Here is an 11,971-nt window from a genome sequence, read left to right as displayed (position 1 = left end):
TATAGTTCTAACACAGTTCAAATATGGGTGTAATATGTCTCGTTACAGAATTCTCACATTTCAGAATAAGACAAAAATATTATGAATCACAACCCAAGGCTGATGAATTATTAGCCTTTTTTTTTTTTAAGCAAACAGCTATCATCAATTACCTCATTTAAGAAGCTGCATAAAGGTGAGCTTAAGGTCAATCACACATGAACTGACAGTAAAGCTGACTTTGACTCATCTCTCTGTCTCTTGTTAAGGTTTTGCACTCCATTATTTTCAATTTGTATCTTTGTTGTCATTTGCTTTTCACTTTGATGGTACTGTATTAAATAAACATCATTTGGCATTGTGATAGTTCAACGCTTTTTCACTCCCATATTCTAATGAGAGATGCCAGGTTTGTAGAGTTGAGGTTTATAGTTTTTTGAAAGGTTACATTTATATGTGTAGATATAGAATTTAATAGCAACTAATAATCATTACTTTTAATATATAGTTATCGTCAATACACCCCGACGCTTCACAAACGTCCTCATCTACTCTTAAATAAATCTGCATGTAACTAGATGAAAAGTTTCTATGAAACAGGGGGATACATAGACAGATCTGGCAACCTACGCTGTCACGTTTCCGGCGCGGGAAAAACAACACTCCGCCACAGGAAGGATTTGTGTGAGACAGTTGTGCGCCTTGTACTGTGTTTTTCTACCATCTGGAGATGAAAGCATATTTATTGGAGAAATAAGAAGCTAAAGCGACATACTGGCATTTCCAAACAAGAATATTTGGCTGCTGTTTACTTAAAAGCGCCAGTTTAACGCAGACACTATGGGCAGCTTTTGTCTGAGCGGAGACCTGCAGCCTGTTTAGTGTAAAGACAGAGAGCTGTCATTTCACAGCGTGGTCACGATGGATCGCTACAACGAGGTGAAACTTGTGCTGAAACGCTGGGAGCAAAGTTTCTTCAAAAAGCACCACAGGAAACCCAACAAGGTGAGAGAAGCACGCAGCTGTAATGTTGATGCTGAGGCTCTTCATGGCTGCGCTGTGGCTGGGATTACTCAGGTATCAAGTCACTGCTGCAGATGGTGCTGCTGGCAACTCTTGAAAGTTGATTTTGATTTGCAGGAGGACATTGATCAGGCTGCTGATGAGACCAGGAGTGAGTACTGGCCATGCAAATCCCCACAAACAGACAGTAAATAAATGCAGTAATCAGATGAGTTAGGGGAAATAATAACACTGTGTCTTTTGTGTCAGAGTTGTATAAGGAGTATCGCAGCTTGAAACAAGCCAAAGAAAACAGGAGAGATGAATCTGGGGTTCAAACTCCGGCTCCAGCTGAGATCAACACAGCCAAGGTACTGCAGTGTGTCTACTACATCTGTGGACATCAACATCTCCTCATATCTTAACCAGTACTGTGCTTTTTGTTCCTGTCCTTCAGGAGTCAGACTCGTGGGGCGTTCATCTGAACCGCAGCGCCCTCCCTGCAGCCTCTCCCAGGCTGACGGCCCAGGACAGAGACAACCTCAAAGCTTCCTCCCAGTATTATGGTTTGAAGCTCAAAAGCAACCTGGCTTCGCTCAGTAAGGTTAGGGAGAAGTCCAAACACCCACATCAGATACTGCATACTGAAATATGTTTCCCTTCTTCCTGTGTGTGAGCCAAGAGAAAATCAGATCTAGATAATCTTGCTGTGACTTTCTTTCAAAGGAGCGTCCTGTGTCTCTGAAGAAATCCCTCCCTTCATGCCGGCGGCCTCTAAACTCCTTAAAAGATGAAAAAGTTACGCCAACAGTCAAACCTGGAACTCCTGCAAAGATCACAGACAGTGAAACAGTTTCACCCAGGTGAATGTTGGAGAATGCTCATTGTATATTATCAGTAAGAATCACTATTAAATTGCATATATGTTTTTATTATTCATTATTTTCTAGGTGTAATATTAGTGGCAGTTTTTCTACATTTTACTCTTTTCAGCAATCTGTCACTTAATGTCTAATTTGATTCAAAAAAGTTTCATGAATCGTTGCACAGTAAATACCATAAGATGTTTGAACAGACAAAACAACCCACTGTAATTATTTTAAGAGGCAAAATTGGAGCAAAACAAAGTCCAGCGACGTAGTTCTGGTAGACAAGTTAAGCCAATAGAATAGAATAAATAGAATCACCCTGAGATGATCTGTCTTTCTTTGTTACTACGTCGTTGTTCACAGGAGTTTCACACCGACTCTGGGGTCCCTGCCTTCCAGGATGCTGGATCCTGTCGAACCTGAAGAGCCCACTGATCCATTTGAACCCGTGACGCTGTTCAGCGATGAATCTGCAGGTTCCAAAGGAAAACCTGAAGCCACAGAAACACCAAGTAAAAGCGAAGAAGCTTCAGGAGACAGAAAAGAAAGTCCTGACTTATTAAAAACTCAACATAATGCATTAAATTCAGCAACTCCTGAAACTTCCTTTGACTCTAAAAGATGTGTGCAGCCATTCAGAAGCTCCAGAGGACCTGTAGGAAGAGCGTCTCCAGCCAGCAGGCTGAGCTTCATCGACAGGAAGTGGCTGGAGCGGTGCCAGGTGTTTGGAGAGATGGGAGACGAGGAGAAGCCTGGCGCCGGAAACCAGGACGTAAACCTGGAGGGAAGAGGCGAGAGAGGTGGAGCAGAGGACAGAAAAGGAGGCGAAGCAGCAGGGAAACAGGAAGTTAGTGTGGATGGAGAAGGAGAGGAGAGAGCACCGGTACTAGGAAAAGATGGAAGTCCGGTTTCCACGAAGAGCGACACAAATGTCAGCGATAGTACCCCAAAGTCAGAACAGCAACGTGAAGGAGGAGAGGACGGCAAACAGAAAAGGAAGGGAGGCAAGGCGAAGGAAAAGACACCAGAAACACCAGCGAAAGAGAGCGGCCCAAAGAAGACGGGCAGGAAAAGACAGAGGGAAGAGGAAGACCCGGGTGGAGATGCGACTGAAGCAGGAGGAGTAAAGAAGAGGCAGAGGAAGAGTAAAAAGAAAGAGGAGAGCTCTGATGTAAACCTGAGTCCTGCTCCAGGAGGGACCGCCAAGAAACAGAGAAGCAAGAGAAAAGAAGACAGAGAGACTGAAACAAAGACAGAAACCACAGCAGTGACAAAGGTGAGCGAATTACAAGGAATAAAACTATTCTAAATATGCAAAGATCAGCCCTTTAGTTTGTAGAAATTAATTAATTCAGAATAGCTGCAGTGAGTTTCTGTGTGTAGCTGTAATATTCTTCCTGATTGTCTCTGTTTAGCTCCCTCAAGAGAACCTATTGGGAGAAGTAGAGGAAGAAATCGGAGCTAACAGGATGAATCGAACGCAGTCTGCCCGAGCCAGGTACGACCAGATACATCCAAAGACTGCTAAACTGGAACCTTTATTTAAGTTTGCATGATTATTATTTTTTCCAATTTGACAGAGTTGCAAAAGGTCCAGAGGGAAACTTTGTGAAGATCAATCTGAAAAAGAAGTCTCATGTGAAAGGATACGCTCTGAGGGGGATGGCGCTGCGCAGACAGGTGAGTTTAGTGCGTCTGTGAGCAAGCGTTAAGGATTTCAAAAAAAAAAAGTTCTGTTGACCTGTATGCTAAAAAAGATGTGTGTGTGTGTGCGCTGTGCAGCTGTACATGCAGAAGTTCCAGCTGAAAGGAGAGCGCTTCGGTGGAGGCGGAGGCTACCTGGGCAGGGGGTGGAGGGGGAGGGGCGGCTTCAGAGGCGGGCTCAGCCGGCAGGGGGACACCTGCTACAAGTGCGGAGGGACCGGACACTGGGCCGCCGACTGCAGAGGGCGAGGTGAGACGGCAACACGGGAAAACTTGAACGAGGTTTAGAACGGCGAGGCAGTCGAGCGGTCATGTTAAAAGGTTTTGGGTCATCCATCATGTTGATGCATTTCGTAGCTCCTCCACCTCCCGTTCCTGAAGACAACCCTGAAGAAGAGGAGCCGTTCGAGCTGCCCACGCTGGAGGATGTTGCCAGGGCAACGGGAACGCTGGGGCCTCAGCCAGTCGGTGCGTGAAACCAAACAGTTGTGGGTTAATGTCATTGTTTGATTTACCCATCCAGTCACGCAGATTAGTCTTCAGGTTTTCCTCATTAAATGGTTGTTGGTGCATTTTTTAAACATTTCATTTGATTTATAAGTATTTTTGTGAAATTGTCTTTTTTTTGTGTTTAGTCTCATCTTTTGGTGCTAAAGAAGACCCACACGTCCAGGAAAAAGAAGCAGACGGTGGCCTTAAAGATGAGGTTCTGCTGAACGTGATTCGTCCAGACTATAAACGCCCCGCTCCTCCACCTCCTGTCCAACCACTTTATCCTCTCACAGACGACGGCAAAGTTCAGGGTAACACTGCTGACCGCTCCTCATAGAAATCAATATATACTCACAGGTAAGAGCAGATGAAGAACATAACTGTTTTGTTTGTGTTTGGGATCAGAAACACCCGATGAAGTGTTCACAGCCCTCAGTGAGCTCGGCTACTCATCCTTCAGAGCCGGACAGGAGGAAGCCATCATGAGGATCCTGTCAGGTTCGTACAGCACCTGAAGATACACTTCTACACCCTCAAAGCGCCTCTGTAATGTCCATGCTTCTGTGTGTATCTTCAGGTCTCTCCACCCTGGTGGTGTTGTCAACAGGGATGGGCAAATCGTTGTGCTACCAGCTTCCAGCTTATCTGTACGCTCAGAGATCCAAGAGCATCACTTTGGTGATTTCCCCTCTGGTCTCGCTCATGGATGACCAGGTAAACTCCACTTACTGGTTACAGAAGAACATTTACTCCTTCACACCTAATAAAATCTTTGTTATGTAGCTGTCTGGCGTGCCAGCCAAGCTGAAGGCGGCCTGTATACACTCCAACATGACGATGAAGCAGAGAGAAGCTGCCATAGAAAAGGTAAATTTTTACACACACACACACACACACACACACACACACACACACACACACACACACACACACACACACACACACACAACGGAAGAAGTACTTTTCGCATGACCTAATCCTTCCTTTCTGCCTCCCATGTGCTCGTTCCTCCTCCTCCTCCTCAGGTGAAGTCGGGCCAGGTGTCCGTGTTGCTCCTCTCCCCTGAGGCTCTGGTGGGCGGAGGCGGCTCGGGGTCGGGGTGTCTGCCCTCTGCTCAGGAGCTCCCCCCTGTGGCCTTTGCGTGTATCGATGAAGCTCACTGCGTCTCTGAGTGGTCACACAACTTCAGACCGTGTTACCTGAGGCTCTGTAAGGTCAGATGATAATAAATTCCATTTCAACATGATCTAATTATAATGAAGTTACATGGCCATCAAACATGGAACTAATACAGGATAATGAGTTGATATGTAATGTAAGTGCTTAAGTATTATGTGGGAGGAAAACTAAGGTGAAATACTGGAATATAATGAAATGTCAGATAGTTTAGAAAGGTCTGAAACTGCATTAGAGAATAATTAAGCTTCATACGACCAGCTGGGCAAGTTATTTTAAAAAAGTAATTAGTTATTGTTACTAGTTACTACTTCAAAAAACTAAGGTAAGTTATATTTTAAAAGTAACTAATTACTAGGCAAAATAAATATTACATTACTTAAAAAAAACTTATTTGAATATGTCAGCAAATTGTAATCCCCGTTTAAAGGAACGTTTAGATGCGCGTTAAAGTTTTTATTATAAAATTGAATATATGATTTATTAAATAAATGGACACTTGACATAATAAATTGCAGGAAACACATTAATCTAAATTATTAAAATATTGCTGTGTGATATATGAGACAAGACACCAATCAAGTTTCATTTGCAACTGTAGGTACTAGTATTACTACATTTGTAATAGAATAATAAAATTCAATAGATATATGTCAATAGAAGTCTTTGCACCAATGATGACGTCATTTTGAACTTAACTGAGGAATTGGCAACAATGTATCTGTTTTAAATGATGTCATCTAATTTGACCAAGATGTGCAAATGAGCAGCTATGGAAATTCTATGATGATGTGATTGTTGGTTGGCAACAATATGTTTTTTTTTTGTTTGTTTTTTTACAAAAGCGCATCATTTTTAATTTGATCGATCTTTATTTCCATATTTCTCACATCAGTTATCCTTTGTCCTTTCCTCACAGGTGCTCAGGGAGCGTCTGGGAGTGCAGTGCATGCTGGGACTGACGGCTACGGCCACGCTGTCCACTGCTCTGGACATCGCTCAACATCTGAACATCAGTGATCGAGATGGCATCGCTGTCAGATCTGCAGCTGTGCCTCCCAACCTCAACCTGTCCGTGTCGATGGACAGAGACAAGGATCAGGTCCGAGGAGTCCTGCTTTACGTCGCTGTCACTGTAGTTACAAAAAAACGAGAATATCTCTCCTGTTTGACTTCCAGGCGTTGGTGTCTCTGCTGAAAGGGGACCGCTTCGGTTGTCTGGACTCCATCATTGTTTACTGCACCAGAAGAGAGGAGACGGTGCGCGTGGCGGCGCTTCTCAGGACCTGCCTGCAGGGGGTGCTGGTGAAGGAAAACAACCAAATCAGCAGCAACAGCCAATCACAGAACAACCCTGTGGGACAGAAGAAGAAAGAGCTGGGTGAAGTGTGGGAGAGACTTCTCCAATCATTTTTATACAGTCCAGCTCAACTACTACTGGAAAAAGATGAAATAGAATGTATAATACCACACTTCTTATTGATTCTGATTTTGTATTCAGCGCGTAAAAAGATCCGTAAGCCGCTGAAGTGGCAGGCCGAGTCGTACCACGCCGGCCTGTCGGGCTCCGAGCGCCGCCGCGTCCAGAACAACTTCATGTGCGGCGAGCTGAGGATCGTGGTGGCCACGGTGGCGTTCGGCATGGGCCTGGACAAGTCCGACGTCCGGGGTATCGTGCACTACAACATGCCTAAGGTGGGGGAAGCGGTCCTCGTCTTCCTGTTTCTCACTGTCCACTGAGCCTCATGGGAGTTCTCCGGACGGCGCTGTGTGTGTTTTCAGAGCTTTGAGAGCTACGTTCAGGAGATCGGGAGAGCGGGGAGAGACGGAGAACCTGCTCACTGTCACCTGTTTCTAAACCCAGAGGTGAAAGTTCAACCAAGTGTTTTAGACTTTTTTCTTGGTGCAGACACTGTATAATGAGTTTCGTGTGCGTGTGTGTAGGGTGGAGACCTCCATGAGCTGCGTCGCCATATCTATGCGGACACCGTGGACTACTACACCGTGAAACGACTGGTTCAGAAGGTTTTCCCAGCATGCACATGTAAACAGATTCATCAGAAACAGCAGGAGCTCTTGATGGTGAGTCTCACGTTTTGCATTGTGTGATATTCAATAAAATTTCCTTTAAAGGTTATAAAAAAAACACAGTTTGAGCGGTTTCTGTGTTCAGGATGCCGAAGACACCGAGCTGCTGGAGATGATGGACGTGTGCGATCAGAGAGGCGAGCTGAATCCTCCTCCACAGCAGGACGGAGCGCGGACACACGACCCGGAACCGAGCGCAGCAGAGGTGATTATAAGGCTTTATTATTCCACATCCCAGAAAAAGTTACAGGTAAATCTGTTTTATCTGATGTGAGGTTATTTTCAGATTTCAGGTCTCGATTCGGCCGAGCAGCCGCTCCGGGACGGCGGAGATGATGGGAAGAAAAATGAGGAAGAGGAGGAAGAGGAAGAACAGATGGTGAAAGACAACAAAGCCGATTGTCCGGAGGGCCAGCGAGCAGACGGCGGCGACTGGCCGGAAGAGCGAGTGTGTCACACACACGAGAGAGCGATTCCCATCCAGGAGACGGTCGAGGCGCTGGACATCACAGAGGAAGGTCAGTCATCTTTTCAGTTATTTAATTTTTTCCCGCAGCATTATATAAAGCAAAGTCATACTGATACAATTTTGTTGTTTCCCACGCCAAGTAATTCCCCAAACCTGCTTTCCTCTTTGAGGAAAGTTACCAAACTGCATGTATTTCTCTCCCGCCCTGCAGCTAATACCAGGGTTCATGAGCTCATTCCCTCTAAAATCTACTGTTGCAGCAGCATGTCTCGTCATAGAAGCCTTCATTAAACAGCTGCTCTCATTCTTGTGAACACACCCGTGTCCTTCAGGATCTCCACTGGCTCTCTGTACATCATGTTGATTTACATACTCCTCCTTCACCCAAACTTTCTCCAAAAACTCATCAGACTCAATTGACTCGACTCCTTTTAAATCATGATTTAAAAACTCGCCGGTTTCAGCTGATCTGAGTGTTTGATCGGGTGTGAATCTGTGCGTCTTGGTTTCCAGGCGTGGAGACGCTGCTCTGCTATCTGGAGCTGCATCCGCAGCGGTTTGTGGAGCTGCTGCACCCCACCCTGTCCGTGTGCAAAGTCAGCTGCTACGACGGACCCAGGCAGCTCCAGAGAGTCACCAAAATGTCGGAGACGTTCATCACCGTTTTAACACGTTCTGGTTCTGTGCTTCTAGGAAGCCAGATGAGAATGAAAATGTGTTTTCCCTCCGTCGCAGCTGCCCCCCCATCGCCGTGGTGCTGGCCCGACGGCGGATGGCAGGCGAGCGGGTGGAGACGTGCGACCAGCTGGAGTTCGACGTCGTGGAGGTGGCGGACACGATGGGATGGGAGCTTCCCCTGGTGAAGAGAGGACTCAGACAGCTGCAGTGGAGCACCGATCGAGGTTCGGCGCCGGGTTCGAGCGAAGACCGACTCGCCGTCGCAGTTCAGCTGCATGTCGACATGTCGCTTCTTTGTTTCAGCCGGCGGTCGCAGCGGCGTGCTCGTCGAATTCTCCTCCCTCTCTTTCTACTTCCGCTCCTTTGGGGACCTGAGCGACGACGAGATGGACCGAGTTTGCCAGTTTCTCCACAACCGGGTGCAGAACCAAGAGAGGACGCAGCTGTACCAGCTGACGGCCTGCTTCAAAGCTTTCAAGAGGTACAGAGTGTTTCTTATAGAAGCAGCTGCAGCCATTCAGTCTCTGTATCACACATTACCTTCAGTTACTGTCATTAAAATGGAACTTTTGCTTGATTTCAAAGGAGTTTTGACTGCTAAGCTAAAGATCAGTTTCACCATTTTGTGGTTCCCCAGCGTTGCCTTCCAGAGTGTGTCGTCGTGTCTGGAAGATCTGGACGAGACTCGCAGTTTACAGCTGAAAGGGCTTCTCTCCGAGTACTTCGACAAACGGCGAGACAGAGATCACACACTCCAAGCGGCGGACCTGGAGGAGCACGACAAACACAAGGTGAAAATAACGCCTTTCCCATGTCTGCTGGATGAACGATAATCCTTTAGTCTGATGTTAATGGGAATGTTGTGACTCATGCCTATTTGTGTGTGTGTCTGTGTGTGTGTGTGTGTGTGTGTGTGTGTGTTTGCAGCTGTTTGAGTGGGAAGATCAAATAAGAGCCGACATCAGAAGTTTTCTTGCCAACCGAAGTGATGAGAAGTTTTCTGGGAGAGCTGTCGCAAGAATCCTGCATGGCATAGGTACACACACACACACACATACACACACACACACACCACATTTTTCACATAATTTATTTCTGTTCAAGACAAAACTTTTTCAGGAAAGAAGCACAACAAATGAATATGTATGTAAAAGTGAATCCAGTAGGGAATGACCATGTGGTTAATTGTTGAATAAATGAACAGTTGGAGACACAAACATGTTTGATCAGTCAACAATCAAAGCTTTGCTAAACACACCGGTTTAGGATTCCTTGTTAAAAGTATGAAGAGAGTTAATTGGTTTGATATCTGCAAAGGAGCCTTCTTTTTAAAAAGTAGTGAATCTTAAGCCCTCTAGAGGTCGGCAAAAGCCTCGTTTAGTTTATTTTAGCTTCGCTCCTACTCCATTCCTCTTTCTGTTACAGCTGGCTAAAGCAGCAGACTTATCTTCTGTTTCCTCAAGTTGTAGCTCTAGTTTGAGAACCAAAACACACGCAGAGCAATTTGATCCGTAAATTACACAAATTCGCCGGATCTCACAGGGGTGTTCCTGTTTGTTTGTTTGTTTACTGTTTCCATTTGCGCTCAGTTAGTCTGTTGTAACGGAAGCCTGGGGTGTGTCCGTCACGGCGTGTGAGCGGGTCCTTGAAGCTGAAGCCTTGTGTGTGTGTGTGTGTGTGTGTGTGTGTGTGTGTGTGTGTGTGTGTGTGTGTGTGTGTGTGTGTGTGTGTGTGTGTGTGTGTGTGTGTGTGTGTGTGTGTGTGTGTGTGTGTGTGTGTGTGTGTGTGTGTGTGTGTGTGTGTGTTTTCAGGCAGTCCGTGTTACCCTGCTCAGACCTACGGCAAAGACCGGCGCTACTGGAGGAAGTACATCCAGTTCGACTTCAACCAGCTCATCCGACTGGCCACGCAGGAGATCATTCGCTTCAAATGATGTGTGTGTGTGTGTGTGTGTGTGTGTGTGTGTGTGTGTTAGCCTGAGGATTTCCAGTCAAATCACTCAGCATTGCAAAATAATGAAAAAAAAAAAGATCATATTAAATTCAATAAATAAAAATGTTTCTATTTTTCTATGTTGGCCTTTAAGTGACTTTTTTTTTCTTTCAGTTTGAGGGAAATTTATTTTAGTGCAAGTTTGTTTTAAATGGCAGTGGATCTAAGGTTAAAAAAACTAATAAAAAAGCGTGTTTGGAATAACAGCTCGGACCTGCAGGCCTTGACCTAGAAATGCACTGATACAAGGAAATAAGGGAGTGAAAAGTTTTTTTTTTTTCTTTTTTTTTTCAAGTAACCATTCAACATAGCAGTGACCGTGAGTCAAAGTTTAAACAGTGGATAAGAAGGCAAATATTGACTCCTGCTGACTGTAATAGCTTGAAATACCTGTTGCAAAAAAATGCCTCCGCGATGAGTCACTGTGTTAGAAACTTGCTCGACTTCTTCAGTCATTTTTGAACCTTTCAGAATGTTGAACACACTTTAATATTACTGTTTCGTTACTGTAAGGATGACTGCTTAGTTTCTTTTTACTCAAAATGTCAAACTTGTTTTAACTTATAATGTGAGAAGCAAGTTTTATTATGTACGTCCTCAATTGTTTTTCATATTGACTGCTGGAGGTTTTTTTTTTTAGTTTGCCTTCCTCTGTGTGTGTGTGTGTGTGTGTCTTCTGATCGTGAATCACGTCAGTGTACATCCATCTTCTTATCAACCCCGGGTTCACAGCGGGCTCTTTATCTCACACACACACACACACACACACACACACAGCTACGGGGGAAAGCAGGAAACCACACAGAGAATGTGTCGACTCCACTCAGAATCCAGCAGGAGGTCCTTTCACTGAGGTGGCAGTGCTAACCACTTCACCGCTGTGGAGCCTTTCGTTATACATTGACCTGTGAAATTATTCAGACGGCACATTTAAAACCAGTTCAAAAAGTGATTTGAACTTGTAAAAGAAATCAGAGAAAAGAATAAATTGTCTTTATAAAATGAAACGATAATGGTGAAAATAAGATTGCAAAAACGAAAAGAAAATAAAGAGCTATATATAAATTAGAAACAACTTTAAAAGAAATAAGATGTGTATTTGAAAGGTGTGGCGCAGTAGTTTAGTGTTTAGCTCTAGACGGGCCTTTTAGTTAGTTTGCATGTTCTTCCTGCAGGCATGCATGGGTTTTTACAGGAGACTCTGGTTCCCTCTGCTTCTACCTCTGCATGCATGCTGCTGTAGTTCTTCTTACACAAAGAAAAACAAAATCTACAACTGGCTTTTATTTCTGTTTCACAAACTACCAAAAATCGAAGAAAGAAGGTAAAATAATCCCACCTACAGCTGAACTACTTCTCCGGTCTCTGGGCTTCACCTGTGGACTCTGACTTTTACCTGTCTGCACCTCGTCTAACAACACGTCATAAAATGTAAGGAACGGTGTCCGTTGACCTCTGTTCTCTTACTGCTTCAAACAGCTCTCCTCACACTGCAGGGAGATTCTGTCAAACTTCCTCTCCT

At 44.9% G+C, this 11,971-nt stretch overlaps 1 protein-coding gene across 1 annotated transcript; it reads left to right on the top strand.

The window, feature by feature from the left end:
- Positions 1 to 683: 683 nt before the first annotated feature.
- recql4 (RecQ helicase-like 4) lies at positions 684 to 10,414 on the top strand. The gene is made up of 28 exons (XM_030121099.1): positions 684 to 984; positions 1,120 to 1,153; positions 1,252 to 1,352; positions 1,439 to 1,585; positions 1,708 to 1,844; positions 2,250 to 3,126; positions 3,266 to 3,348; positions 3,431 to 3,530; positions 3,633 to 3,804; positions 3,912 to 4,022; positions 4,190 to 4,357; positions 4,452 to 4,544; positions 4,624 to 4,760; positions 4,830 to 4,913; positions 5,072 to 5,260; positions 6,142 to 6,324; positions 6,402 to 6,603; positions 6,724 to 6,917; positions 7,005 to 7,088; positions 7,167 to 7,304; positions 7,396 to 7,515; positions 7,597 to 7,828; positions 8,293 to 8,422; positions 8,515 to 8,681; positions 8,761 to 8,938; positions 9,095 to 9,248; positions 9,385 to 9,493; positions 10,269 to 10,414. The coding sequence occupies exons 1-28, from the start codon at positions 901 to 903 to the stop codon at positions 10,388 to 10,390; spliced, it is 4,530 nt and encodes a 1,509-aa protein (XP_029976959.1). The 5' UTR covers positions 684 to 900; the 3' UTR covers positions 10,391 to 10,414.
- Positions 10,415 to 11,971: the final 1,557 nt, after the last annotated feature.

This window comes from Salarias fasciatus, chromosome 22 (assembly GCF_902148845.1).
Source record: "Salarias fasciatus chromosome 22, fSalaFa1.1, whole genome shotgun sequence".
In the NCBI taxonomy this organism is placed as follows: Eukaryota; Metazoa; Chordata; class Actinopteri; order Blenniiformes; family Blenniidae; genus Salarias; species Salarias fasciatus.
This window is presented reverse-complemented; position numbering and strand designations above follow the sequence as displayed.

Bases quoted from the DNA above. Each gene is read 5' to 3' on its own strand.
- recql4 (XM_030121099.1), top strand. From the start codon at position 901: ATGGATCGCTACAACGAGGTGAAACTTGTGCTGAAACGCTGGGAGCAA. The intron at 4,545-4,623 runs GTTCGTACAGCA...GTGTATCTTCAG, and splicing joins CATCATGAGGATCCTGTCAG to GTCTCTCCACCCTGGTGGTG. The intron at 9,494-10,268 runs GTACACACACAC...GTGTGTTTTCAG, and splicing joins AAGAATCCTGCATGGCATAG to GCAGTCCGTGTTACCCTGCT.